At 43.0% G+C, this 25,634-nt stretch overlaps 1 protein-coding gene across 1 annotated transcript; it reads right to left on the bottom strand.

Moving 5' to 3' along the window:
• Positions 1-701: 701 nt before the first annotated feature.
• On the bottom strand, positions 702-23,618 carry LOC115402289 (uncharacterized). The gene is made up of 5 exons (XM_030110802.1): positions 23,432-23,618; positions 21,582-21,679; positions 20,637-20,731; positions 3,520-8,546; positions 702-770 (listed from the first exon to the last, which is right to left on the bottom strand). Exons 4-5 carry the CDS (start codon positions 8,515-8,517, stop codon positions 702-704), a joined length of 5,067 nt encoding a protein of 1,688 aa, XP_029966662.1. The 5' UTR covers positions 8,518-8,546; positions 20,637-20,731; positions 21,582-21,679; positions 23,432-23,618.
• Positions 23,619-25,634: the final 2,016 nt, after the last annotated feature.

The following is a 25,634-nucleotide window of genomic DNA, read 5'->3' as shown; positions in this document are numbered from 1 at the left end:
ATATCCACTGGCATTATCCAAAGATGGATAGTTTTGTTCAGAGTCCAGTTCTGGGATAAAACTTGGTGGATCATCCATCTCCTCTTTGATGTCTCAATATTCATAGGACCAGTCTGTATCCAGGAGGCCATGCTGCATCACAGTGATTCTCTCAGAATATGATGGTCCCTCACCATCAGAACTTGGATGACATTGCATAGCTGACTTCCTGGAAATCACAAAAGGCAGCTTGAAGACTTCCTCCACACCTTTCTTTGTACCTTTACTGACAACCCTGGCAAATTTGGATGCAGTGTCTACAGAAAATTGCTGCTTTCTGTGATGTTGAGAGCTTATGTCAAAGTTGTAGTTTAAAATTTCATACAAAGTTTTGTGATAGGACTGAAATGACGTCTTCGACACAAACTTGTGTATTTCAAACACGACAGATGTTGTCAGAAGTGACAGGTCCAGTTTTTCTTTTTCTCCAGACTGTGATGACACTTCTAAGTCCAGACCGATCTCTCTGCAAATGGGATACATGTTTGCTTGCAGATGCAGTTGTCTCCTTTTGAGTGTTTCCTTCCTTTCATTTCGCTGCTCAACAGAAACTTCTTTCTTTGGGTAATTGTCTTTAGGATGAAGTACCTCCAAGTGGACCACGTCATCGAACCACATGGGTTCTCCAGCATCTGGTCTTAGTCTGGAATAATACTGATGTGTCAGAGTTTGAACTTGATCAGGCATGCCCAATTGGAAGTTGTGTTCAAGTATGTCACTGACGTTCTTCCCTCTTGTTCCACACAGTCTTGTGGCAAATAACTCAATCTCCTTCTGAACTGCTTTAGTCAGCACACGCTGGTCCAGTCTGCCTCTTGGGTAATTTCTGTCCACACACAGGCTTAGTCCCACAGCCGCACAGGAACGGTAGTGCTTCGTGAGAATCTCAGTGGCTGGGAAAGTAGCGATTGGAGCCTCATAAGTTTTTCGTTCTGGGCAGTTAGCATCAGCAGTGGATTGGTCAGTAATGACATGTGGACGACTACATGTCACGTCGCCAGGATCGTCTTGTCGATGTTGGTAACATTTGCGGCAACATGGAGCTTTTTCCTTCATGCACGTTGGATCAGGCAACTCGTAGAGCTGTTGTAAGATTACCCGTCGAGAAAACGTTTTTTGTGATTTCACAGATCGATGGGTGAAGGCACTGCGGTGCAACTCACCTTTCAAATTTAGATGAAAGTTGTACTCCCATATTTCTGTTATGAAATGCCTTAAAGATGACAGCAGTGCTTCAGAGAAAGTACAAAGTTCACTCATGATACCATTGGTCAACAGCTTTGGATCAAGATTACGTTTCAGTCCAGATCCTACATTAAAGTCGATGCCTAATTTCACACATCTCTTGTATGGGTAAAACGGGCATTGTTCCACATGAGGCACACAGAGTATCTGCTGAATACGATTTGCTCGTAGTCTCCACAGCAGCAAATGTGGGTCATTTCGCACTTTAATGTCACAGTGGATGCTCATACTGTGGTCAACTTTTGCTTTGATGGGGCCAGTACTGCATGATTCTGAACTTGGACGATTCTGAACATTTATGTCAATCGGGTAATGTTTTCGTCGGGATACATTTGGAAAATTGTGTTCAACATTTATTTGCGCAATCACAAGAGGAACCTGTTCAAGAATTTTTCTTGCCAGACCTGAATCGGCATTTTTCGAATCAAGATCAAAGTTGTGCCTCAGGACATCAACACAAACCTGCTCGTAGCTTCCACACAATTTTTCTGCAAAATTCAAAACTTCAATCATTGCTCCGTTGGTCAATTTGTTGATGTCAAGTTTTTTGTTTGGTTGACAGCCACATACAGTGAGCTTCAAACCAATGTCGTTGCAGAATGGGTAAAGTTCCACACTGTTCTGAGAAGTTTCAGTCGCTGTGCTCAGTTCATTTTCAGCAGACAAACGTGGAGCAGCCATCGGAGAAACATCACATTCTTCTGTGCTTGATGTGGGGTGTGGTTCAGATTCAATACTGCTGCTGGTCTGATGGTTCAAATCACTGAATGACACTAAGTCTGGAAGTCGAAACACCTCTTTTAAGTCTTTAGCTGCTTCCCCACAGTTAACAAGCTCTCTTACTTGTTTTATGACTTCACGAGCAAAGAATGTCTCACTGTCTTTGGTCTTGAGGTGTAAGTCAAAGTTATTTTTCAGAATCTCCATCATGAATTCTTCTTGGGATGCATTCATCTCAAGGGCAAACAGAGCAATGCAAAGTAGAGCATAGTTCGTCAAATGGCCAGGACTCAAGTTCCTTTTAGGATGAAAGCCAACATTAAACTCCAGAGCAGGGGTTTGAAACTCAGATACTGGAGGGCCACAGTTCTGCATGTTTTCAGTGTCTCCCTGCTTCATTATGGCTGATTGCAATGAGTGGCTTGTGACCGGATTTTCTGATGGAGTTGCTGATGTCACCGTCCTGAGATTCAGTTGTGTTGAAGCAGGTAGACATGGAAAACATGCAGGGCTGGGGTGCTGCAGGACCTCTGATTCGGACCAATGCTTTGGACACAAGATACGGTCATAGTTAACACTGAACATGTGATGGGACATTATTTTTAGAAATGGGAGCATTTGCCTCACACGGTTGGCACGAAATTTCCAGAATTTGAGCTCTGGGTCCACTTCTTGGTCTATGATACAACCATTTGGCAAATTTCTTGCAACATGTTCCTCTTCATCATCACCTGCCAACTGGTTTTCATCTGGCTGACTTTGTGGCCTCATAGTTGTGTTTCCATTCAAAGTTGATGCAGCATTACTGGTGGTGAGGTGATGTTTACCCACATCATTCATCTGTGCTCCACTGGAAAAGTCCCACCTGGCTTGACTGACGCATTGACGATCATCCACATCATTATCTGAATCTATGTCCTCTTCCAGAGGGCACATGTAGTCTTCTCCTGACTGACTGCTGCTCAAATCACTGCGATGAGAACTGATGTTTTCCTCCATCTGTTTTGCTTGTTGTCTGAAAGCAATCAGTTCCTTCGCATTTTGCATATCCTGTTTCCGTCTTTGAAATAATTCCCGCCTTTCAATGCTCAGCACAGCAGGAGGTTCTTTCAATTTAAATTGTTCTCTCGGAGTGGGCGTGATGTCAAAGACTTGATGGAACCAAGAAGGATCTCCATCGTAGAACTTTCCTTTAACAAAATGAATCGCAATATTTTCCACATGACTCTGATGGTCCAAGTTGAAGTTGTGTTCAAGGATATCATTTACAATTTTTAACTTTGATCCACAAAGTTTCTTAGAAAAGCTGTACACATCCTGCATTACTCCATATGTCAGTAGATGTTTGTCCAGTTTGACGTTTGGGTGAGCGTTATCCACACACAGGCTTAAACCTGCTTTCTTGGAGCGATGGTATTGCTTTGTTATCACCTCTGTTGCTGGGAAAGTGGATATTGGAGCAACTGCAGACTTCTTTTCCTCGTGGTTTGCATGAGCAGAGACAACATTCGTCACGGGAGGGGAACAATTGGCAGGACAAGGGTAACGATGTTGTAGACGTTTGAAGAGAAACGGTTCAACTTGATGAATGAATCTCTCATCCAGCAGTTCAAACAGGGGTTTCAGTTGCATGACTGAGGGTTTCATCCGATTCATCTCATTGATTCTCCGATTAAGTGTATTTGCAAAAGCTTTACGGTGAAGCACATTGTTGAATTGCAGATTGAAATTATACTCCAAAATCTCTGTCATAAAATCCATTGCGGATGACCCAAGCTCTGTGGCAAGAGATACAATTTCACACATGATGCCATTGGTCAACAGTTTTGGATCAAGACGACGTTTCAAACCAGATCCTACATCAAAATCAATGCCTAATGTCTTACATCTGCTGTAAGAGTTTAGCGGACACTGCTCTTTGTGGGGCACTGAGAGGATTTGCTGAACTTGGTTGGCTCGTAGTTTCCACAACAGCAACTCTGGATCATTTTGTGCTTCAACGTCACCGGGTTGACTTGCACTCTGGATCATCTCTGCTTTAACTGAACTCATAGTGCATGTTTGTGAAGACGTATTCCTCTGAGAGTCCAAGACATTTAAGTTGATTCTGGTCGCAAGCTGCATTTTTCTGCAAAAATATCGAAGATTAGTTTCCTCAATGGCAAAAGGAACCTGTGAAAGAATATTTTGAGCAAGATCAGAATCTGATATCTGCGAATCAAGATCAAAGTTGTGCCGCAGGACATCAACACAAATCTGCTCGTAGCTTCCACACAGCTTTTCTGCAAAGTTTACAACCTCAATCACTGCTCCGTTGGTCAGTTTGTTGAGTTCAAGCTTTTTATCTGGGTGACAGAAACTCACATTGAGCTTCAAACCAATCTTCTTGCAGAATGGATAAAGGTGTGAAGCTGTCTGGGAAGTTTCAGGTTCAGAATCAACACTGTCATCACTCTCACACTTCACATTACTGAATGACAGAGAACCTGGCAAAACAAACACCTCTTTCAAAATGTTATCTCTATCGTCACGAGCCAATAATTCCTGTACTCGTTTCATGACTTCATGTGCAAATGTCATTTTCTGGTATTCACTCTGCAGGCCTAAGTTAAAGTTGTATTCTAGAATATCCACAAGGACATTCTGCTGGGATGAACTCATTGCTAATGCAAAAAGAACAACTTTGTGCAGATGAAAAGTCGTCAGTCTTTCAGGATTGAAGTTTCTGGGTGGCCCAGACGCAACATCAAACTCGAGAAATCCCACGTTCCAGTGTGGGTAAAACTCCTTCGCAAAAGCAAGTTGAATTTTTTTCACATAATTGGAACGAAACTTCCACATGTTGGTCTCTGTTTCCATTTCCTCATGGTTCATGTCAGATTTGTTTGGAATATGTTGGAGGATCTCTTCTTCTGTTTCACTTTCTTGCACAATTAATTCATTTTCATCCATGTGTCCGTGGTACTTCCTCATGATGCACTTAGTGACTGAAGGAGGCATCTTTTCCTGAGAAGTACTGAAATTCAGCTTTCGTCTCTTTGTCTCTTCTGACAGAAGGGTTTCCACTGTCGACAGTGCTGGTACGTAGGCTCTCTTTAATGGGTATCTCTCAAAGAAAAATGATTTCATGATTTCATCAGATACATTTCTCGATGGTGAACTCACATCTGTGTTGACAGGTAAACTGGGTAAATCATCAGTGGCCATGAAATGGGAAGCACCCTCACAACTGGATATTTTTTCAAAGCAACAATCACTTTCATTTTGGTGAGCTTTGGAAGGAGATTTATCAAGATCAACAACTTCATTGAACCAGGCGAGCTCCTCAATGTTTGCCTTCATTCTATCATAGAAATGTCGAGTCAGATCTTTAATGTGATTCTGTGTCAAGTTGAAGTTGTGCTCAAGAACATCATGAATGATCTTAGTTTCTGCTCCACACAGTTTTTGGGCAAAATGATATACATCAAGCATCACTTCCTCTGTCAGAACATGCAAGTCTAACTTCTCTTTTGGGTGGTCTCTGTCCACACACAGGCTTAAACCAGCTTCCTTACTGTGATGGTAGGGCTTGGTTAAAATTTCTGCTGATGAGAAATTAGAGACTGGAATCTTCGCAAACTTTGGTTTTGTGCAGATATGAGCTCGTGATTCATCAGTGATGTTATGAGGACGAACATGAGGCATGTGATCAGATTCAGATTCATCCTGAAGACAGGTTTCAATCCTGTCTTGGAAACATTTGGGACAGTCTGGAGGGCATTCTTCTAAACATCTCAAGTCAGGGAGCTCAAACTGCTGATGTTTGTTCTTCAGCGGAAATTTTTTATTTCTTGAAATGAGCTGAAAAACATCTGTGTTCAGTTGTTTTGTAAAAGCACTGCGATGAAGTTCGTTGTTGAAATTTAGATCAAAATTGTACTCCAGAATCTCTGTCATGAAATCCTTTTCAGATAACTGCAGTGTCTTGGCAAAAGTGGCAAGTTCAACCATGATGCCATTTGTTAAGCATTTTGGATCAAGGTTACGTTTTACTCCAGACCCCACATTAAAATCAAGACCGAAATTCTTACATGTGGAGTAAGAATAAAGTGGACACTGATCTCCATGAGGCACTGAAAGGATTTGTTTAACATAATTTTCTCGCAGTAACCACAATAACAAGTTGGGATTATTTTGTGCTTCTGTGTCACTGGGCTTTCTTCCATACATGAGTATTGAAGGATCTGTTATGGAATGTTTCATTATTTTGCAAGAGAAGTTATCCGACAAATTCTTTTGTTCATTTACAGCAGCAATTTGAGCAAAAATTGATGTTGCAAGGTAAGAATCCATACTCTGCAAGTCAAAGTTGTGTCTGAGCACATCCATGCAGATCTCTTCAAAGGTTCCACACAATGTTGTTGCAAAATTCACAACTTCAGTCATTGCTCCTTTGGTCAGCTTATTGATGGCAACTTTTCCAGTTGAATGACTGCATTTGGCTTGAAGCCTCAGACCAATGTCCTTACAGAAAGGGTAAAGATCCGTGTTGTCCTCTGAAACAGATTCAGGTTCTGAAGGTAAGTCCACTCCAGCTTCAGCATGAGAATTAGGACCACACACTGGTCTACCTTCACAAAATCCAATGTTTGACATGGGGCTGAGTTCAGCAGTGACACTGCTCTGATAAACACCGTCAACAGGTGACACTGAAACTGGAAGTTCAAAACCCTCTTTTGAGAATTTCACCACATCCTCACATTTTTGAAGTTCTCTTACTCGCTTCATGACTTCACACATGAAGGTTTTTTGATGGCGTTCACTTTGCAGGCCCAAGTCAAAGTTGTTCTCAAGAATCTCCAGGATGAATTCCTGCTGGGATGAATTCATGGCTAATGCAAATTGTGCAAGTTCAAAAAGAACTGGACTTGTCAAATCATCAAGACTAAGATTCTGTTTGGGTCCAAACCCAACATCAAACTCGACACCGAGATTCCTCACAGAAATGAATCGAGATTGGTCTTTGTCCAGTGTCAGGAGAACTTGGTTTACACGACTGGCACGCAGTTTCCACAAATTGGAATCTATTTCTCTTTCTTGGTCGATGCCGCAGTCATTTGGTACATTTCTTGGAATCTGTGTCTCACCGTTGCCTTGCACCAGAGTTTTCTTTGGCTGGAAGTCCGATGGTGGGGTAAGATCTTTGTTCAATGTGGATGAATTACATGAACCATCAGTGGTGGCATGAGTCTGTTTATTCAACCTACTTAATGATTCTGTAGACATGTCACAACCAGTTGAGTTTTGCACACCACGACTTTCTGAATCTGCATCGTCCTCCACAGGGCACATGTGGCAATGCTCATCATCCTCTTCTGTACCTGAACACAACTCATTGTTGTGAGAGAGACTTTTCTCGTTCACATTTTCATCCAGTTGTTCTTGGTCCTTCTTCATGATGCACTTTGTGACTGAAGGAGGCATCTTTTCCTGAGAAGTACTGAAGTCCAGCTTTTGTCTCTTTGTCTCTTCTGACAGAAGGGTTTCCACTGTAGACAGTGCTGGTACGTAGGCTCTCTTTAATGGGTTTCTCTCAAAGAAAAATGGCTCATTTTCAAACTCTGGGATGAAGTTTGTGTTACTGGCAGCAATGTGTTTCCCCCTTTTTAGCATCTGTGATATCAATAACCACACTTCATTCCTTCTCTCGTGACTTTTCAGATCAAGCTCAAAATTATGCTCCAACACACTGACGACAATGGAGGTGAAGGAGGCAGTCAAGACTCGTGCAAAATCCAACAACTCAAACATCACTCTCTCTGTTAACAAGCCTGGATCAAGACTTTGTTTAGTCCCCGTGCCAAGGTTCAAACCAATGTTTTCACAAGAAGGGAACAACAACAAAGGAATGTCCTCACTGACGACTTCTTTCATTTCACTTCCTGAACAATCAGTGTTATCTTTCTGATCACCGCCATCAGTGTGTGATTCTGATATTTCTCCGGTCTCTTTTTCCGAGGAACATTTCAATAATTGTTCAAGTTCACTAATATTCTCAATTTCCATGAAGAAACTCTGAGGTTTATGTGTCCTTGTTGCCTTGTTCAGTCCATTATTGCTACATTCTGTCTTCCAGGTGTCAAAAAGAGAAAAAACTTCATTTTTATCTGTGACAGGTTTTCGGACCAAGTCTTCCAGCTTGTGCTGAATTTGAGCAGTGAAATCCATCCGCTGTTGATCATTTTCAAATCCAAGATCAAAATTGTTTTCCAGAATGTTTGGGATGAAGTGCATGCGACTCTTGATGATTGTTCGAGCAAATTCACACACCTCAAGTATGACACCATTTGGCACAAATGGTGAATTCAGTTTTGGGTGAGAGCTGGAGGCAACATTAAAATTCAGTCCAATTTTATTACTGTAAAAGAATGGATCTGGATGTGTTGAATATTTCTCTGCATGCAAAATTCGCCATTGCCATACTGTGTTTGCCTTGTCCTTGACACCGAAAATGTCACCATCCATCTCCATTGATTCGAAAGATCTTCTGTCTTCTGCTCCTGTATTCAATCAAACAACACATATTGTTTTTCTATTAATAGACATGGTCGGTTCTGAACTGAACTCTGAGACGACAACAGAATTTTGAATTGAATCTCTTCACTGAACCATCATATTCATACTTGTCAAGAAAAAAAAAGTCCAAAAGAAAAGTTTCAACTTGGAAACTTTTTTTTATATTTTAAAATTTTTACAAAAGCACAAATATGGAGCTAAAACAGGGATGGTATTGCGTTCATTGAAAAAAAAAAAAAAAAAAAAAAGATTTGCCATTGAAAGAAAGTTTTTTTTCCCCTATGTCTGTCGATTCTGACAAATCGTCTTTCTTCATGACAAAGGTTTTTTGTTCCAAACGACAATTTCTCCCCTTTCGGCACTTTGAGATTTCTAAATATAAAGTCCTCTCGTCCTCATTTGGCATGAACGGGACGAGTCTGTGGGGAGGAGCCTCATTTCATATCAATTGCATAAGGCCGTCATCCCTGAAAACACAACCTGAAGCATTGGACACTTCAAGATGCCAGAGCACAGCGTGGTGAATTACTATACAAACACGTGGACTGTTGAAAGCAAAGTATTAGGAGTGTTAATAGCTGATCCCGCAATAGCAGTGACACCCGCTGACTGCGGGCCCTGATGGCCCCCATCTTGGATGGGTCACCTGCTCCACTTCGTGTCATCTGTGATTACTCAATTCATTTTTTTTTCTTTCCAACTGTCATACAAGATAATGTGATACAGGACACATGGTTGGATTTATTGTAAGATTTATATTGGTCTAGGGATAGACAGAAATGGATATTTTAGGGCTGCTGATACAGATTTACTTCCATCAGCCTGACCCCTAAATTCCAGTTCCACATCCTCCGGTCCGCTCCGTCTGCGCTCAGCTCCGCTCCGGTCCGACCGCCGCAGCAAATACGTTGCTATTTTAATGACTGTAGCTGATTTCACAGCCTCCGTTCTGCTCCGCTCCGTCAGTCCAAAATAGAACCAAGGTCTATTTTTCTCTCCGGTCCGGTAGGTCTCCGTACGCATACATTTCCACAGTTCAGATGCACCAAACAGGAAAGAGAACTCCAACAACCTCCGGTTTTATACAAAATAAAATCATTTTGTCTTTATTAAAAACTTTAAACTGTTAAAAGACGTTTTTTTTTTCGTCACATTAATTGTCGGATATATCACGAATAGACGTACCATACTGATTAAAATATGCACTTTAAAAAGCGGGCAAACAAAAATTAAAACACACTATCACATTTTATTTGACAAACTTCTGTTTTGCCTGTAATCAAGCTATAGTCGAACGTTTCTGAATGTTCACACAGCTGCATATATGGCCCATTTGCAGGCTATTGTCCATAAATTTCGTGTTTTCTACAAAATGCATAGCCTATTCAGGACCATGTATGCATTTTATTCTGAATGGCCCTAATGCCAACATCCTGTTGCACGAAATTCAGCGTGTTGAAGCACAACAACCAGGATGAAGAGACGCTGATTTTGGAAGTGGAGAATCATAAAATTTTATATGACCCCAGTCATCCTTTCTACCAGGATGTACAGAGAAAGATGCCAGTGTGGTCCAGACTGCTCAGCTTTTGGAGGTCGATGCTAAATAGCGCATGCGCTGCTCTGCTTCTCCTGCCGGGCGGAACAGAGACGCAGCGGAGCAAAGCGGACGCTGTGGGTTTTGAACAAACGGAGCGGAGCTGAGCGCAGTGGTCCGGAGCGCAGCGCAGGACCAACGCACGCAGTGGAATTTAGCGGTTAGCTGATGACCGATTATGGACTGCCGATTTTCTTGAGCCGATATTGGGGGCCAATAGTACTTTTTCTCTCTCAATTTACATTAAAAAAATGACACCATGACAACAAATATTACAGGTCTCAAGCTCAAAATAAGAAATATGTATTTAACAGTAAAAACTATAAAAGCTTTGTACAACTTTATGCAACATACTTTACAATGAACAAAATAGAGTCTGGTGCTTTTAAAGGTTGTATAGAGGATTTTCCACGGAGGGAGAAATCCAGTGACAGTTAGTCCTTTTTGAAATGCTGCGCATGCGTGACCCACACCCCCTCCTCCCCTGCTCTCTCCGGAGGACCGCCTCCTCCTTACGCAGAAAGTAGCAAGTCGCAAGTAGCAAGTAGCAACTTAGCATCATAGCGCTAACACATAGCTACCAACGTGTCCTTTTGAACAACACAAAACACAGCGAATATGAGTAAAATCCTGTACTTGCGCCAAATCCTGTCCCTGACCCGTCCCTGCTCTCGGGTGGATCAGAGGAGGACGGGGAGGTTTGTGTGGAGCTGCAGGACTGGAGCAGACTCACGCTCGGAGCTCACAGCGGGTCTGTGTGCGCTGCAGCCGGCAGACGTGAACAAACCCCACCCCCCTCTCACTCTCCGGACTTTTTCATACAAGTCTTGTTTTAAGATTAAACATACATTTTCGCCAAATGGTAGCACGTTGTAGCTATGATTAAGAAAAATTGTCTCAAGTCTACATGTGAAAAGGTGTTGATTGCGGCAGCAGAGCTTAGCATGGGGGGAGTGGGGTGGAGCGCATGGGGGAGTGTTGTGCCGACAACAGGAGGGGGGGTACGTAAAGTGCGTAGGAGCATGACAGTTACGCTGAAAATGTAGAGAGGTTGATTGACACGTTAGAAAACCAATAGATAACGAGGCTACCTCGTTATTGATTGGCTAAAGTAATATTGATTTTACAACCTCCAGAGTTGATTAATTTTTATTTTATTTTTTTTGATCATGATAAAAACAAGGCTGCTGCAGCTTAGTAACGCCATATTTTAGCTTTAATTCATTTTTGTTAGTAATAAAGATCTTCTATACAACCTTTAATTCTTCAAATAATACCTACAAAATAAAATAAAACAAATATGTAGACATCATTAAAACAACTGAAGTATTGCACACACTTAAACTTATAGAGCTGCCCGTGAATGCCTGCCTGTAAATCAGCGTTTCTCCAAGTGTGTGGCACGCCACCAAGGAGGGGGGAACTAATGTTTGAACTATGCATGGTTTGGACATCGGAATTTTTTTCGCGGTGGAACCATATAAAGTAAACAAACCACGCTTTCTTTCACCCACATTTAAAGCTCGTGTCCGGAGTGTTGAAAGAGAGAGGTTTTTTTTTTAATCCAACGTCTCAGGTTCCCCCCTCCCTCTGCTTTCATGAGCGATCAAGCCACGCCCCTTTAATTGTGCACGCGAGTTATCTGTCGGGTGAAAATCAGAGCCTCCGAGTCCTACAGCATCCGACACGTTTAGCTTTTTACGGTGGATGTTCAGCAGACCATGGATATATCCGAGGTAAGCGGGCCGGCTGCTGCGTTGCTAACTCACCTCTGCCTGGGCGAGTGCGCGTGCTCTCTGGCTGCGCGCACACTTTGATTGACGGCACGAGAATGCGGAAGCTCGAAGTCGACAAAGGCGGGGCTCATAAATAAATTTTTATATTGCTTTATGCTAATATTATATTGTAGTATCGAACCAGACTAACACATTTAAGCTCTGTTGAAAAATGATACATACATTGGAAACGAACGGAAACTCCGGACACGAGCTTTAATAGCAACTGTGTTCAAGTCTGTTGGTTTTCAAAATGGAGAGATATTTGATGGGGACGAAAAGAAAAACGAGTGATGCTTCTGAGACCTCATCAGTTCACGGCAGGCTTAATCAAAAAGCCAACACAAGAAAATATGATGAAGCCTGTGTTGCTCTTGGGTTCACAGTGAATGTGGTCGGAGATGAAGAGAGACCACTGTGTCTTTTGTGTCTGAAAACTCTGGCAGCTGACAGGATGAGGCCCAACAAGTTAAAAAGACACTTGGAGACAATACACCCCACTTATGTAAATAAAACACTCGACTTCTTTAACAGAAAACTTAGTGAATATCGTCAGCAGGAACATCGGTTTGTAAAAGCTGCATCTGTGAGCAACAACGCACTATTAGCATCATACAAAGTGGCGTTCAGGATTGCACAGTGCAAGAAACCCCACACCATAGCAGAGGAGCTGGTACTGCCCGCAGCTTTAGATATGGTGTCGACTACGCTTGATGAGAAAAGCGCTGAAAAATTGAAGGCTTTCCCTCTGTCCAATGACACAGTTGCAAGACGTACGAGGGGGTACCCAAAAGTTCCCGGAATTTGACTGGAATTTTTTATTTCTGACATTTCAAAATAAAACATCACCCTCGCCTTCAAAATAATCTCCATCCACATTAATGCAGCGCTCCAGACGTGTCTCCCACTTCACGAATGTGTCGTGACACCCGTGCATAATTGTGCCATTCTGGGCCGGCTGCGATTTTTCTGTCACCTCCTCCACATCTGCAAACCGCCGTCCCTTCAGCTCCTTCTTCAACTTGGGGAACAAGACAAAGTCACTCGAGGCTTCATCTGGCGAATAAGGCGGATGGGAGAGGAGATTCATCTCATTCTTTGCCAGAAACTGCGTGCCGCGCAGCGCCGTGTCCGCTGGCGCACTGTGGTGGTGGATCCACCGGGCTCCACTCCGCCACTACGCTCTGCTTCCTCCTCACATCCTCACGGAGCCGCCTGAGGACTTCCATGTAGTAGTCCTGATTTACAGTCTGACCTGGAGGGACGAACTCGCTGCGGACGAGACCCTGGGCAGCAAAAAAGCAGCTCAGCATTGTTTTCCCTGCTGAGCGGACCTGACGCGCCGACATCTGGCCCTTTTTAAACCACCCGAACCACTCATGGACCTGATTCTTCCCCAGAGCATCATCCTTGTAGGCTTGCTGCAACAAGGTGAGTGTTTCTGCTGCTGTTTTTTCCCAGCAAAAAGCAGAATTTAATGTTTGCGCGCTGCTCTGGCTTCCCAGTCAATGTCGCCATTTTGGAAAAAATCGCAGACCGCAGCAGCACTCTGTTACTATAAATAGCGCCTGACAGGCGTCAGTGTAACTCTGGGAGCTCAGCTTTTTCACAGACACGCACGAGGCTTACCTGTAGCACATCTGACGGCCAGAAGTCGAAACTCACTATTATTAGTATTTTATGACCTAATTCCGGTTTCTTTTGGGTACCCCCTCGTATGAGGATTTGCTGTTTTGCAAATACGTAAGAAGCAGAGCGAAAGCTGATGAGCTTTTTAAGCTTCTTGACTGTTACCTGCCAGAACATGGGCTGAAATGGGAGAACTGTATTGGCGTTTGCACGGACGGTGCACAGACCATGGCTGGGAAAAAGCAGGGATTGTAGGCGCTAATCAAGCGGGTCTCGCCAAATGCGCAATGGACGCACTGTGTCATGAAGCGCTCGCATCAAGGTAGATGAACCCTGAATTAAAGGACGTACTGACATTGGTTGATTCACGACAGCTGTGTGTGTGTGTGTGTATGTGTGTGTGCGTGGTTATTGTTGTGTTTTGTATTTTTGGTTTTGTTTAGTTCTCTTGTCAATTCATTGTATTATGACTATTATGGTTGGCCCTTTTTTATGCCATGTTCCTTATGTTAATTGTCATTTCATTCAGAGGAACCCCTTGAAAACGAGATGATGCATCTCAAGGGGTTACTCCTCTATAAATAAATGTTGAATCATTACAGTGGTCAATTTAATCAAAACAAGACCCCTGAAAACGCGGCTGTTCTCCACACTTTGTGATGAGATGGGAGCGACACATTCAGCTCTGTTGCTCCACAGCGAGGCCAGGTGGCTCTCCCGAGGAAAAGTGCTGTCACGAGTCTTCGAGCTCAGAGAGGAAATTTGTGTGTTTTTGGAGGATGAGGATATGCACGACGTTGCCACCAACTTTAATGATGAACAATTTCTCATGAAATTGGCATATCTCAGTGATGTATTTGGAAAGCTGAATGAATTAAATCTTCAGCTTCAAGGCAGAGACAAGCACCTTCCTCACCTGGCAGACAAGATCAGCGCATTCACTCGAAAGCTGGAGATGTGGGGCAGGCGACTTGATCGAGGAAACATTGATTTCTTTGAGAATCTGAGTGAATTTGAAATCTGAAAGGAGTGATTCTTGCGCCACCACAGTGAGTCCATTTCTTCAAGAGCACATCTCTTCTCTGAGAGGATTCTTTCAAAAATACTTCCCAGACAACAGTGCTCAGTATGACTGGCTCAGAAATCCATTCAACACAGCAGTACCTGCTGATTTCAGTTCTGCTGAAGAGGACCAGTTCATTGAGATGACATCAGACTTCACCCTGAGGATGACGTTTGCATCACAGACACTGACTGAATTCTGGCTTGGTGTGGAGAGGGAGCATCAACTCATAGGGAAAAGGACTGTGGGCATTCTGCTTCCCTTCGCCACATCCTATCTCTGTGAGATAGGCTTTTCTGCTGTTGCCTCACTAAAAACAAAGTACAGATCCAGGCTCAATATTGAACATGACTTGAGAGTGGCAGTATCAAGCCTGCAGCCCCGTTGTGAAAAGATGTGCAGCACAAAACAGGCTCATTGCAGCCATTAATGTTCCGGTAAGAATTAATTTTCACAGACTCATCTTTCTTGCCAGATATCTGCATTTGTCATTTTTTTGCACTGAAACTCATTGATATTGTTCTTTCAAAGTAAATGCACATTTTATTACTGTTTTCTAGTTGTGAAAATGCACAGTAAAAGGAATATTCAGGATTTTGATGTGTCAATAAAGTTAAAGGGCAACTTCGGTTTTTTTGACGTCTGGACCTTATTTATTTATCGGTGTGTGCATGCTCATATACTCACTCTGACAAACATCGTGCAGCTCGGAGTCCTTCAGAAGTTATTCAGATCCAACCGATTTAGCGGGGGCCACAGCAAGGGAGATTAAGCGCGAGACAAAATCACTCATTTCGGCTATATTTCTTCATCCATCACCAGTGTTATCAAGTCAGATCGTCTACCGTCTTCAGGTGAGTTAGCTGACAATTTTTGCTAACTTAGCCACAATTAGCTCGGATGGGAACGCTGGAGCTCCTCTCCCCAGCAGAGAGGCACTTTGAGTCAGCCTCGGCTGTCACGGCGCCCGGGCGTCTGACTTCCAGGGACCGAGTTGGGGCCGATTGGGTAAACGGCCCGGAGCTGCTCCACGGAGGCGACGGGAGAGCTCCAGCAGCTGCGCTGCGGCCTGCTTCACACGCCTCCGTGGTTATGCAGCGGGTCCCCGCGAAGCTCCGCAGCCGGCACGGATCGCGTCTCCGCCCGGGAGCGGAGATCCGGAGCTGCCACGCCGCGGCTTGCTCCACGGAGGCGCGTGAAGCAGGCCGCGGCTTCCAGGGACCGAGTGGAGCTGCCCTACGGAGGCTGACGGGAGAGCTCTGGATCTCTGCTCCCGGGCGGAGACGCGCTCCGTGACGGCCATGGAGCACGCGGGGACCCGCCGCATAACCACGGAGGCAGAGAGGAGCTCCGCGACGTTCCCATCCGAGCTAATTGTGGCTAAGTTAGCGAAAATTGTCAGCTGACTCACCTGAAGACGGTAGACGAGCTGACTTTATGATAACACTGGTGATGGATGAAGAAATATAGCCGAAATGAGTGATTTTGCAGAGATTATGTCCCGCGCTAACGCTCCATTGCTGTGGCCCCCGCTAAATCGGTTGGATCTAAATAACTTCTGAAGGACTCCGAGCTCCACGATGTTTGTCTGAGTGAGTATATGAGCATGCACACACCTATAAATAAGGTCCAGGTGTCAAAAAACCAAAGTTGCCCTTTAAACGTGGCCTATTTTGTCGGGGATGGGGGAATTAAATTTTTTCTTCCTCCAAAGGGGGAAATGACAGAAAAAGTTCGAGAACCACTGCTGTAAATCATGCCAGGGAAAAATAAATCCACCAACACATGCGCGTACAAAAAAACAAAAACAAAAACAAAAAAAACTCAAACAACGGCCCGCTATATCGACCGGCTGTGTATCGGTCTATCTTTAGACTAAACATATAGAATGATAGGTATTTTGGTTTGCGACACCCACGTACACACAAACGTGCACATGACAGAGAGGCACAAACAGATTGTATACTACAGGGTTCCTACATATTTGACATTTCAAAATTCCATACTTTTTCCATACCCAAATTTCCAGACTTCTCAGCAAAAACACCAAATAATTTGTGACATTTGCGTATATAGTGAATCGTGTAAAAAAAAATTTCTGGATTTTAATTGTGTTAAAGCTGGGGTTGGCAATCTGAATGAGATACATTTTTTTTAAATACTGGTTAAAATTATCTTTTTGACTCGATGGGAAGCAATTCATAGTGTGTTTTTAAAGCAGTTTGGAAAATATCCGCTATCTTCAGCAGGAGTAAAATGGGAAAAATAGCAAACAACCAATCAAACCAATTAAACCAATCAAATCCCTTCGCCGTTCGACCTGCCCCCCTGCGCGTACATGTCAATAGCGTGCCGTGCACTGACCCTGGTTTAGTGCATGCGTAGAAGGACGGAGCGTTGTTGCAGAACGGCGGAGACGAATGTTTGGGGTTTTACTTAAAAGGAACCCCGACTATAATGATAAATTTGCTCTATGTGGTTCAGCTTGCTGTCAGTAACATATCTATGAATAATTTAAAAAAATATATATATTCAGTTAACTATATTTTAACAAAGTTTATTTCGCACGGCGGCCGCCATTGTTGTGCACGTTGCAAAGCATTCTGGGTAGTGACGTCACAAAGTTGTTTCACCTCTCAGCAGTGTTTTTAGGAGTGATCTGTTCACAGCTTTATAAGCATGAGTGTTCAACCCTTTCAATTCGAACCAACACGAAACCAAATACAGAGCGAGGACGAAAATGAAAGTAACAGAGGAGATGACGATAAAAATGGTAGCTATCAAGAGGAAGAGAGAGCCGGTCACAGCCGCTAGTGCCTTTGTGGATGCTGCCTCTCAGTGGCGACCGAGAGAGAGCGTCTGCTGCAAAGAGCTCAATTTTCTTTCTGTCGCTGTTCATGGTACTTATTTACTTTATATCGTCACGATTAACATAATTAACACAAAAATGACAAACGGAGATGGTTGCTCTCTCTACTTTACCATAGATCTCCCCTGTATCACAGCGCATCCAAACTTTCAGGCTGTCTGCATAAACCCGGACGTCTTGTGGGCCCCGGCCCTGCTGGCCGGGGTGGGGCTGAAATTCAGCCCGGGAGCGTCGTGTGGAGACGCGTTTTATCTGAGGAGCGGGCGGGGGGGGGGGGGGGGGGGGGGGGGTAGGTGCGGTCATTCTTCGGTTTGCGGAGCGGGAGCAAATATATAACATACCGGAGAGCGGCCACGCACACGGCCGGGAGAGCACACACAAATCTTGTGTTATCATTTAAAATCTGGCACGGCGGCCTAATAACAGACAGTGTTCTTACCATATTTAACAGTCCAAAACACTCCACATCACGGCCATGTCCGGATTCTCCTCCTTTTCCCTGTTTCAGCTGAGCGTCACTTGCTGGTGTTATTCGGACTCGTTTTGAGTCATCATCGCGTTCCCCTTCCTTCTTTTTAAAAAATGACAGTAAATTTAACTGTCTTTTAGACATGTTTGATTCGCCCTTTGCTTACTCTCTTCATGAATAATCTCAGATGCAACAACTTTCTGTCAGAGGCGGGTTTGATTCACTGCGTCAGCAGATCTGCGGCTCTTTTAAATGACTTATTTTTTTAACCTTTAATTGTATTAAACAATCTGAAATTAGTAACAGTTGTTCTGTGAATTAATGTTAGAATATTATTATTTTATGCAGTTAACGTTTTTTCTGAGCACAGGTATGGGGAGCTGAACTCTCCCACAGGCATCTTCCCACTCTTTTCTTAATTTTCTCTCCTTAGGAAAGCTGTGGATGCTCACCACACTTCTTTTAATTCCCTTGTTTTCAAAATTACATCCAAAAGTGACGCAATGTGGCATTTTGTTCAGTTGTAGCTGACGAGAGAAGTACTTTGTGAGTAATTTGTGGCTTTGCTCGGTGAACAGACAACTACCTGACGTCATCACTCCCAGAATGCATTGCGCGGCCAAAACATGGCCGCCACCATGTAAGCAATAATCCTATAAACGAGTGGCATTTTATAACTTATGCATTATGTTTATACTTTTCTAACAGCGTATTTTAAGTGTAGACATCAGCAACAACATTTGTAGAGCTAATAGACATTTTAATCGGGGTTCGCTTTAATGTTGAGTGCGCCATACCTTGGCGTAGTGCAAATAAAGAAAAATGACGAAACAAAGCGCTGAGGACAGGTTATGCCAGGAACGCACTGAACGCAGAAGCGCCGCCTGCGCCACAAACGTCTCTGCGTCTCCGCTCCCAAAGGGAGCTCCTCCAATGGAGTGGGAGCTGGGCGGAGCTAGGCAGAGCCTTGGGGACATTCGTGCTACATGCTAGTTTTTGAAGATGGCCAACCCTAGCTTTAATTCTGAATATGTCACTGAATAATTTCCAGAAGATAATAGCTAGGTAATGTTGCTCATACAAATAAAGGCGAAACCCAGATGACTTCAGTGCACAGCTTTTTTATTTTAAGTCGCACGTGAACAGCTGAACTACTATACTGTAGTGCATCTCTCAAACCCCTGGAGTAACACAAGGGAAATAACAAAACCCCCTGGATTAACGCAAAGGAGGTTTACAAAGACTTGGCCTCACTGGAATTCTTATACTTTAGGTTACAAAGATTTGGTCTCACTGGCATTCTTAAACATCAAATAAACATTTAACAAGTAACTATGAATTAAGTCAATTAATACGGAAATAATTCAGACAAATCACAAATTAAACATAAACCAGAATTTGGCACTCAGAGAGCGCAGACCTCCGCCACAGCTCAAATCAGTCACCAACAATAATAAGAACACCATATATAATAAAGAACATTTTATTTCTCCCCAACACAAACAATGTATGGGAGAAAACAACAAACAATGTGTGGGAGAAAGTTGTTTGTTGCATGTTCATATCTCAATGAGTTTCTTCACAGTGACTGACACTCCAGAATCCCCCTATTTTTGTCTGTTCTGGATCCTGGTATCCGGAATACTTCCGTGATCGGGATCAGCAGCTGTTATTTCTTAGAGTCCTTGAAGAATTTATAATGTAATGTATAATGTAATCTTTTGCTAAGCCCCCTTGTCATTACCTCCACCAAGGAGGTTATGTAATCACGTGGGTTTGTTGGTTGGTTGTTTTGTTAGCAACATTACGGAAAAAGTTATGGACGAATTGCAATGAAACTTTGTGGAAAGGTGGGTCTTGGGCTAACTTAGAATCCATTAAATTTTGGTGATGATCCGGATCACTGTCTGGATCCAGTACTCTTTTAAAGGATTCTTTATCATTGAGAGATAGGGAGTCTTTATTTTTAGCTGCGCTGCCAACAGATCGATGCATTTCTCTTTGTTTTATATTCTTTTTCTTTCTTTCTTTCTTTTTAGGAAATAGAACAATGATAGAAGTCTTGGAAACATGAATATTTTCCATACAATAGTTTCAATTTTTCATACTTTTCCAGATCTGGAAAATTATAAAATCAAATTCCATACTTTTCCATACTTTCCATACTGCGTAGGAACCCTGATACTACTGCTATTTTAAAAAGTTAAGAAATGTATGAGAACATACAATATGAAGACATTATATATCCATACATAACACATAACACAACAGACAAACTATAGATGAGACAAAATCCAGATTAAAATGTCCTTTTTTTAGGATTTCTAAATTGAAACATGACACCACCTTGCTCCAAACCACATTTGGCGTGGTTACAGCAAGCAGTTACCTCAGTTCTGAAGATTAATGAATCAGCATTGAGACATCCAACTTGTCTTCCTTTCAACAGGTCCCTTGGACGTTACATTATTATTAACTGGTGCGCCACTGGTGTGTTCATTGAAAGAAAAAAATCTCTAACAAAAAAAAAAAGATTTGTCTGTGATAGTACAGACATGAAGAAAAACTTGATGGCAAATTCTGTTTCAATGAAAAATCTTGTGAATGAAAAATTTAGAATAATACTGTCCCTGTTGTAGCTCCATCCACAGTCTCTCAAGCTTACGACCTACCTCGAAAGCCTCAGTTAGTCCAGCATCGTCTTGGTCCATACTGCCATGTCTGATCTGCCAGGCTGGTCATGGAATCACAAGGATACCGTGTCGCGCTGAAAGATAAACAGTTTGAAAAGTCATTGTTAACTCTAAGATCAATTGAAGAGGACCAAAACAGAAAATAAAGCAGAATTCATTATGAAAGAAAACATCCAATCCACTTTTTTTTTCCCACTGCATTTTAAAGGGGGGGTATTACGTGTTCTTTAGCCCTTTAGTATTAGTCTACAGCACACTCAAGCAACAGCTTTGCCCAAACTTGGATGGTAAAAGCTGCATGTGTCAAAAAGAACTTAAATCAAAATTTCCTCTGGATTATGACTGCCTCAAAAGACTGGAAATGACTCCCTGTCTCTTTAAGAATCTCCTCACCTTAGCAACACGCCCCCCCCTCAGAGCGTCCATCTCCATGCACATTCTCCAAGAGTGGAGAGGGGCGGGGAGCACGAGTTGTGCAGGAGGAGCTGTGCAGACTACGTCAGACCTGGGGCGGAGCTGTGCATTATGGGCAGAGGTGTGCAGCACCGAGCATTTCGGCGCTCAACACGGCTGCCAGGGGGAGATTCAGGGATTGCTCAAATATGCGTGAATGGTTCAGCAAACAACTCCATACGTATTTTAATGGGGAAATTACACTATAGCATTATATGAAGCGCAAAAAAGTGGATTTTGCATAATACCCCTCCTTTAAATCGGTGTGTGTGAACAAGGCCTAAGTCTGACATCCATGGCTGCCTGCCACCCCTTTTTAATATCAGCCACGTTTTCTCACTCGTAAAACCAGTTTGTCCTCTTTAGCTCTGCTGCCACAGTGACACAGACCTCAAACTAAACGTGTGCAGCATCCCTCCACTAAGCAAAATATCTCCTCAGCTTTTTTTTTTTTTTTTTAACACAACTCACCAAAGCAAGTCAGTGGAACTTGGCTTGATTTGATGCCAGATCCCCCTCCTGCCGTTACCGGGATTCAAAAGTGGCTCCCCTGCATTCAAGACGAAGACCTGACCACAACAGAGTTATCACAGTAGGTGAATAAATGGATGAAGTAGTAAATATGAGACATAATGTTGAGCAGGAACAGCATCTTCAACCATCTCCGAAAATGCTTAGGAAGAACTGAAAACTGCAATCTGCTGTAATTTTTCTGATAAAATCTGTCATAAAAAGAAATATGATTTCTGATGATTTATGCAGCTTGAGTGAAAAACCATGAAAGAAACATTTCAAGGGCAACTCCAGTTTTTTGACACCTGGACCTCATTTATAGGTGTGTGCATGCTCATATACTCACTCAGACAAACATCGTGCAGCTCGGAGTCCTTCAGAAGTTATTTAGATCCAACCGATTTGGCGGGGGCCACGGCAAGGGAGCTTCAGTTCGGGACATAATCTCTGTAAAATTTCGCTCATTTCGGCTATATTTTTTCATCCATCGCCAGTGTTATCATAAAGTCAGCTCGTCTATCGTCTTCAGGTGGGTCAGCTGACCCACCTGAAGACGGTCGGACGGCCAGGGGCGGCCGGCGCGTGGGTCCGGTCGCCCGCCTGCAGAGCCCGACCGGGCCTGGAGGCTGGGCCGCTGGGTCAGGGGAACCGTCTGCCATGATGGCGGCGCTGTTCGCCGTGCTGGGTGGGGGTGCCCCGTGGCGGCCCCAGGTTGCCTTTCGGTCCGGGGTTGGATGCTCAAAGCTCTGCTCTGCTCTGATAGGATCTGCTCCGCTTTGCTCTTCTCTGACACCTTCGTGCTGAAGGGGGCCCTGCAGCCTGTGCAGTGCGCCTCCGCTTGGCACCGGAGCTCTGCAGCCTCCTGGCGAGTCAGATGCCTGGGCACCGTGACAGCCAAGGCCGACTCAAAGTGCCGCCCTGCTGGGGAGAGGAGCTCCGCAACGTTCACATCCGAGCTAATTGTGGTTAAGTTAGCGAAAACTGTCAGCTGACCCACCTGAAGACGGTAGACGAGCTGATTTTATGAAAACACTGGCGATGGATGAAAAAATATAGCCAAAATGAGTGATTTTGTCCCGCGCTTAAGCTCCCTTGCTGTGGCCCCCGCTAAATCGGTTGGATAGAAATAACTTCTGATGGACTCTGAGCTGCACGATGTTTGTCTGAGTGAGTATATGAGCATGCACACACCTATAAATAAGGTCCAGGTGTCAAAAAATCAGAGTTGCCCTTTAAATTCAACAGATCTGTGGATAGATAAAATGGTTATTATATTAAGTATTGGCTTTGTATGAAGCCTCTGTTTCACCATGGAAGGGGAAAGGTAAGGAAACAATAATTCCACATGTTGGAGCTTTCTCTGTCCTACGTATTTATGTTAAACCGCATTAAACATTTTAATTGAGACAAAAAAAAACCTTATGACTGAACCTAGACTTCTCAAATCTGGACGAGACTTTGTTCAACTTTCATTAAAACACTATGATTTAAATCGGCAGCTTCGAATCGGAAGCGAACTTCACCTTCGTTATGTTTGTTGAATAAAAAAAATGAGATTGATCGCATCTTGTCAACGTGCATCTTAAAATAAAATTTAGTTCTGTAATTCACTCTCTCTCTCTCTCTCTCACACACACACACACACACACACACACACACACACACACACACACACACACAAATCACTTTTCATCAAGAAGGGGAGAGAGGAGGAGGACGATGTGCAGTTCCAGCAAACTATCTACTGCTTCTGTTTGGATAAACCAACACAAGTCAGATTCATGTGTTCATTCACACTTTTTCCTCACCTGTTCTGTCCAACTTGATTTCAGTTTTCCAGAAAATTTTCCAGCAATCCACGCCGGTGTTCAGTCTCCTCCTCGTACAAGACGGTTCGTTCAAACACGGTGAATATTCACACAGCAGCAGTTAGTCTCTCGTGAAAAAAAAAACCTTACTCGATGTTTGAACTGAATTCACTGTTGCCAGAAGAGGTGAAATATTCTCTCTCAGAGATTCAACAACCGAGAGCACAGAGGAAATGTTGCTTCTTCCGTGTTTCCCCTCTTGGAGGCTTATGAACAACATTCCTCTTCACACTGACCTCTACTGGACGGAGGGGGAACTGCAGGATGTTGCCAGGGTTCTTCATTGAATGGGCTGGACTAACAAATAAATTTTGGTCTTCATAACTAAATAGCTGTTCATAACTCACGGAACTTGGAGTTGAAATTAGTCCGTTTTTGTTCATGTAGGGGCACAATAACTGGATTCATGATGGTTTTCGGGTATAGTATGGGCTGTTATTGTACTATTTACAGTGTAGGGCAGTTTTGTATTGACTGCACACACACCTGCGACTTTAACACCACCGCCACCAAATGCCTGTCTGGTGTCCAAAAGGATCTCTGTCTCTATGTCTTCATGTGACTGATGAAATACAAATCCTAATTGAATCAGGACACTTAATGGTTGATTCATCGATCTGACACCTGTTGCCCGTGGTTATGTTGCAGTTGACAAAAGTTTGACAAACAGCTGGCTGAAATTTCTACATCACATGAAGCTGGATGAGTTTCAGTGCTGAAAAAACCTCTTGTGGACTGGTTTTTAGGGTTTTACTTTTGAAATCACAGTGATGCGACATAACAGCTATTCATAGTCAACTGAGAGTAAACAGAGATCTGCAAATTATTTACCACCAGTTTGGAAAAGCTATATAATTTGTCATGCTGAAGACTGAACTGGCATTGTTAGGAGCAGGAAAAATACAAACATTGATTTTTATATGAATCAGGATAAAAAACAAAAAAAAAACACAACAAATTGTAGAGCCACAACAGTTTATTTGAGAAAATAAAACAAATCGTATTTAGTCATTCTACCAAGTGATGGCAATATTAAACTTCATTGCATCAATGTACAATCTGTGAAGGTCACCGGATACATGTAATCCGGGATGACAACCACTGGAGTAGTGGTCCGTGGTACATTGAATATGTGGAAGAAAACCGAAAACATTCTCATTCCTGTTACTATAATGTGGAACCACTCAACTTTTGGCCTTTCCGATGTCCAACTGAAGAGTTTTTATCTGCTTTGAGGTGGAGAGTGGATGAACATCAGGCTCACAGTCTGAGGTCTCTGCTCCATGTAATGGACACTGCATGTGAGGACATTACAGGTGATCAGTTGAGTGGATGTTTGAGATGGATGGAGGTTACTTTGTGTGCAAATTAAAATAATGTTAACGTCCTTGGCAGTATGAGTGCAGCCTGTGATGAACTTGGAGGTTTTTTCTTTCCGTGAAATTTCCCTTCCTTCCAGTTTCATACTCAGCACAGTAACCACTGTCAATGGAGGACTGGGAGCAGACAGAGTTGGACATGAGGATTTTTTCAGCGGTCCTCTGCTGTAATGTCCAAACATCTCAACATTTTGAGTTGCAGTGGTCACACAATGACAACGGGACGATGTACCTTTCGGAAGAGACGTCGGCTTTGGCAGGTGACCCATGGTGATGAGCTGAACCATCCAGGTTACGTTGACAAAAGTAGACAAAAGCACAAAGAGTGTTGAGAACGTTCGGTCTGTTTTGAGAAATGAGCCAAAGCGATTTCTGTATTTTGATGGCACTGACTATTCATATAGGAAAAGAATACAGTTTTGAAAGAAGAAAAAACAGTTTTGGAAAAGATATGAGCTGTTGGAAGTGAACGACAAAGTGAGCCTACAAATTATGATCCAATCAAAAAAGTCAGGTTTCATCTTAGCATATAAAGCAAATGTGAAGACAACGAAATTAGCTTCGAACTTTAAGTTTAAGTAACTTTAAGTTACTGTTCTCAAAACTTTTAAACATGTAATTTAGTTTTTGATAAGCATCATGAAATTTTCTGGTATTTTCCCATTTACACGATCAATGTAAAATCTTCACATCGACCCAATTTCCAAAAAAAAAAAAAAAATTATGTACAGACAGACAGACAGATAGATAGATAAAAATCACAC

Source organism: Salarias fasciatus, chromosome 15, assembly GCF_902148845.1.
Source record: "Salarias fasciatus chromosome 15, fSalaFa1.1, whole genome shotgun sequence".
Lineage (NCBI taxonomy): Eukaryota > Metazoa > Chordata > Actinopteri > Blenniiformes > Blenniidae > Salarias > Salarias fasciatus.
This window is presented reverse-complemented; position numbering and strand designations above follow the sequence as displayed.

Excerpts from the sequence above, each read along its gene's own strand:
- LOC115402289 (XM_030110802.1), bottom strand. The coding sequence starts at position 8,517 with ATGGAGATGGATGGTGACATTTTCGGTGTCAAGGACAAGGCAAACACA. Across the intron at positions 771-3,519 it reads CTGCCAATTGTTCCCCTCCC|GGAAGAACGTCAGTGACATA; the intron begins GTGACGAATGTT and ends GTGGAACAAGAG.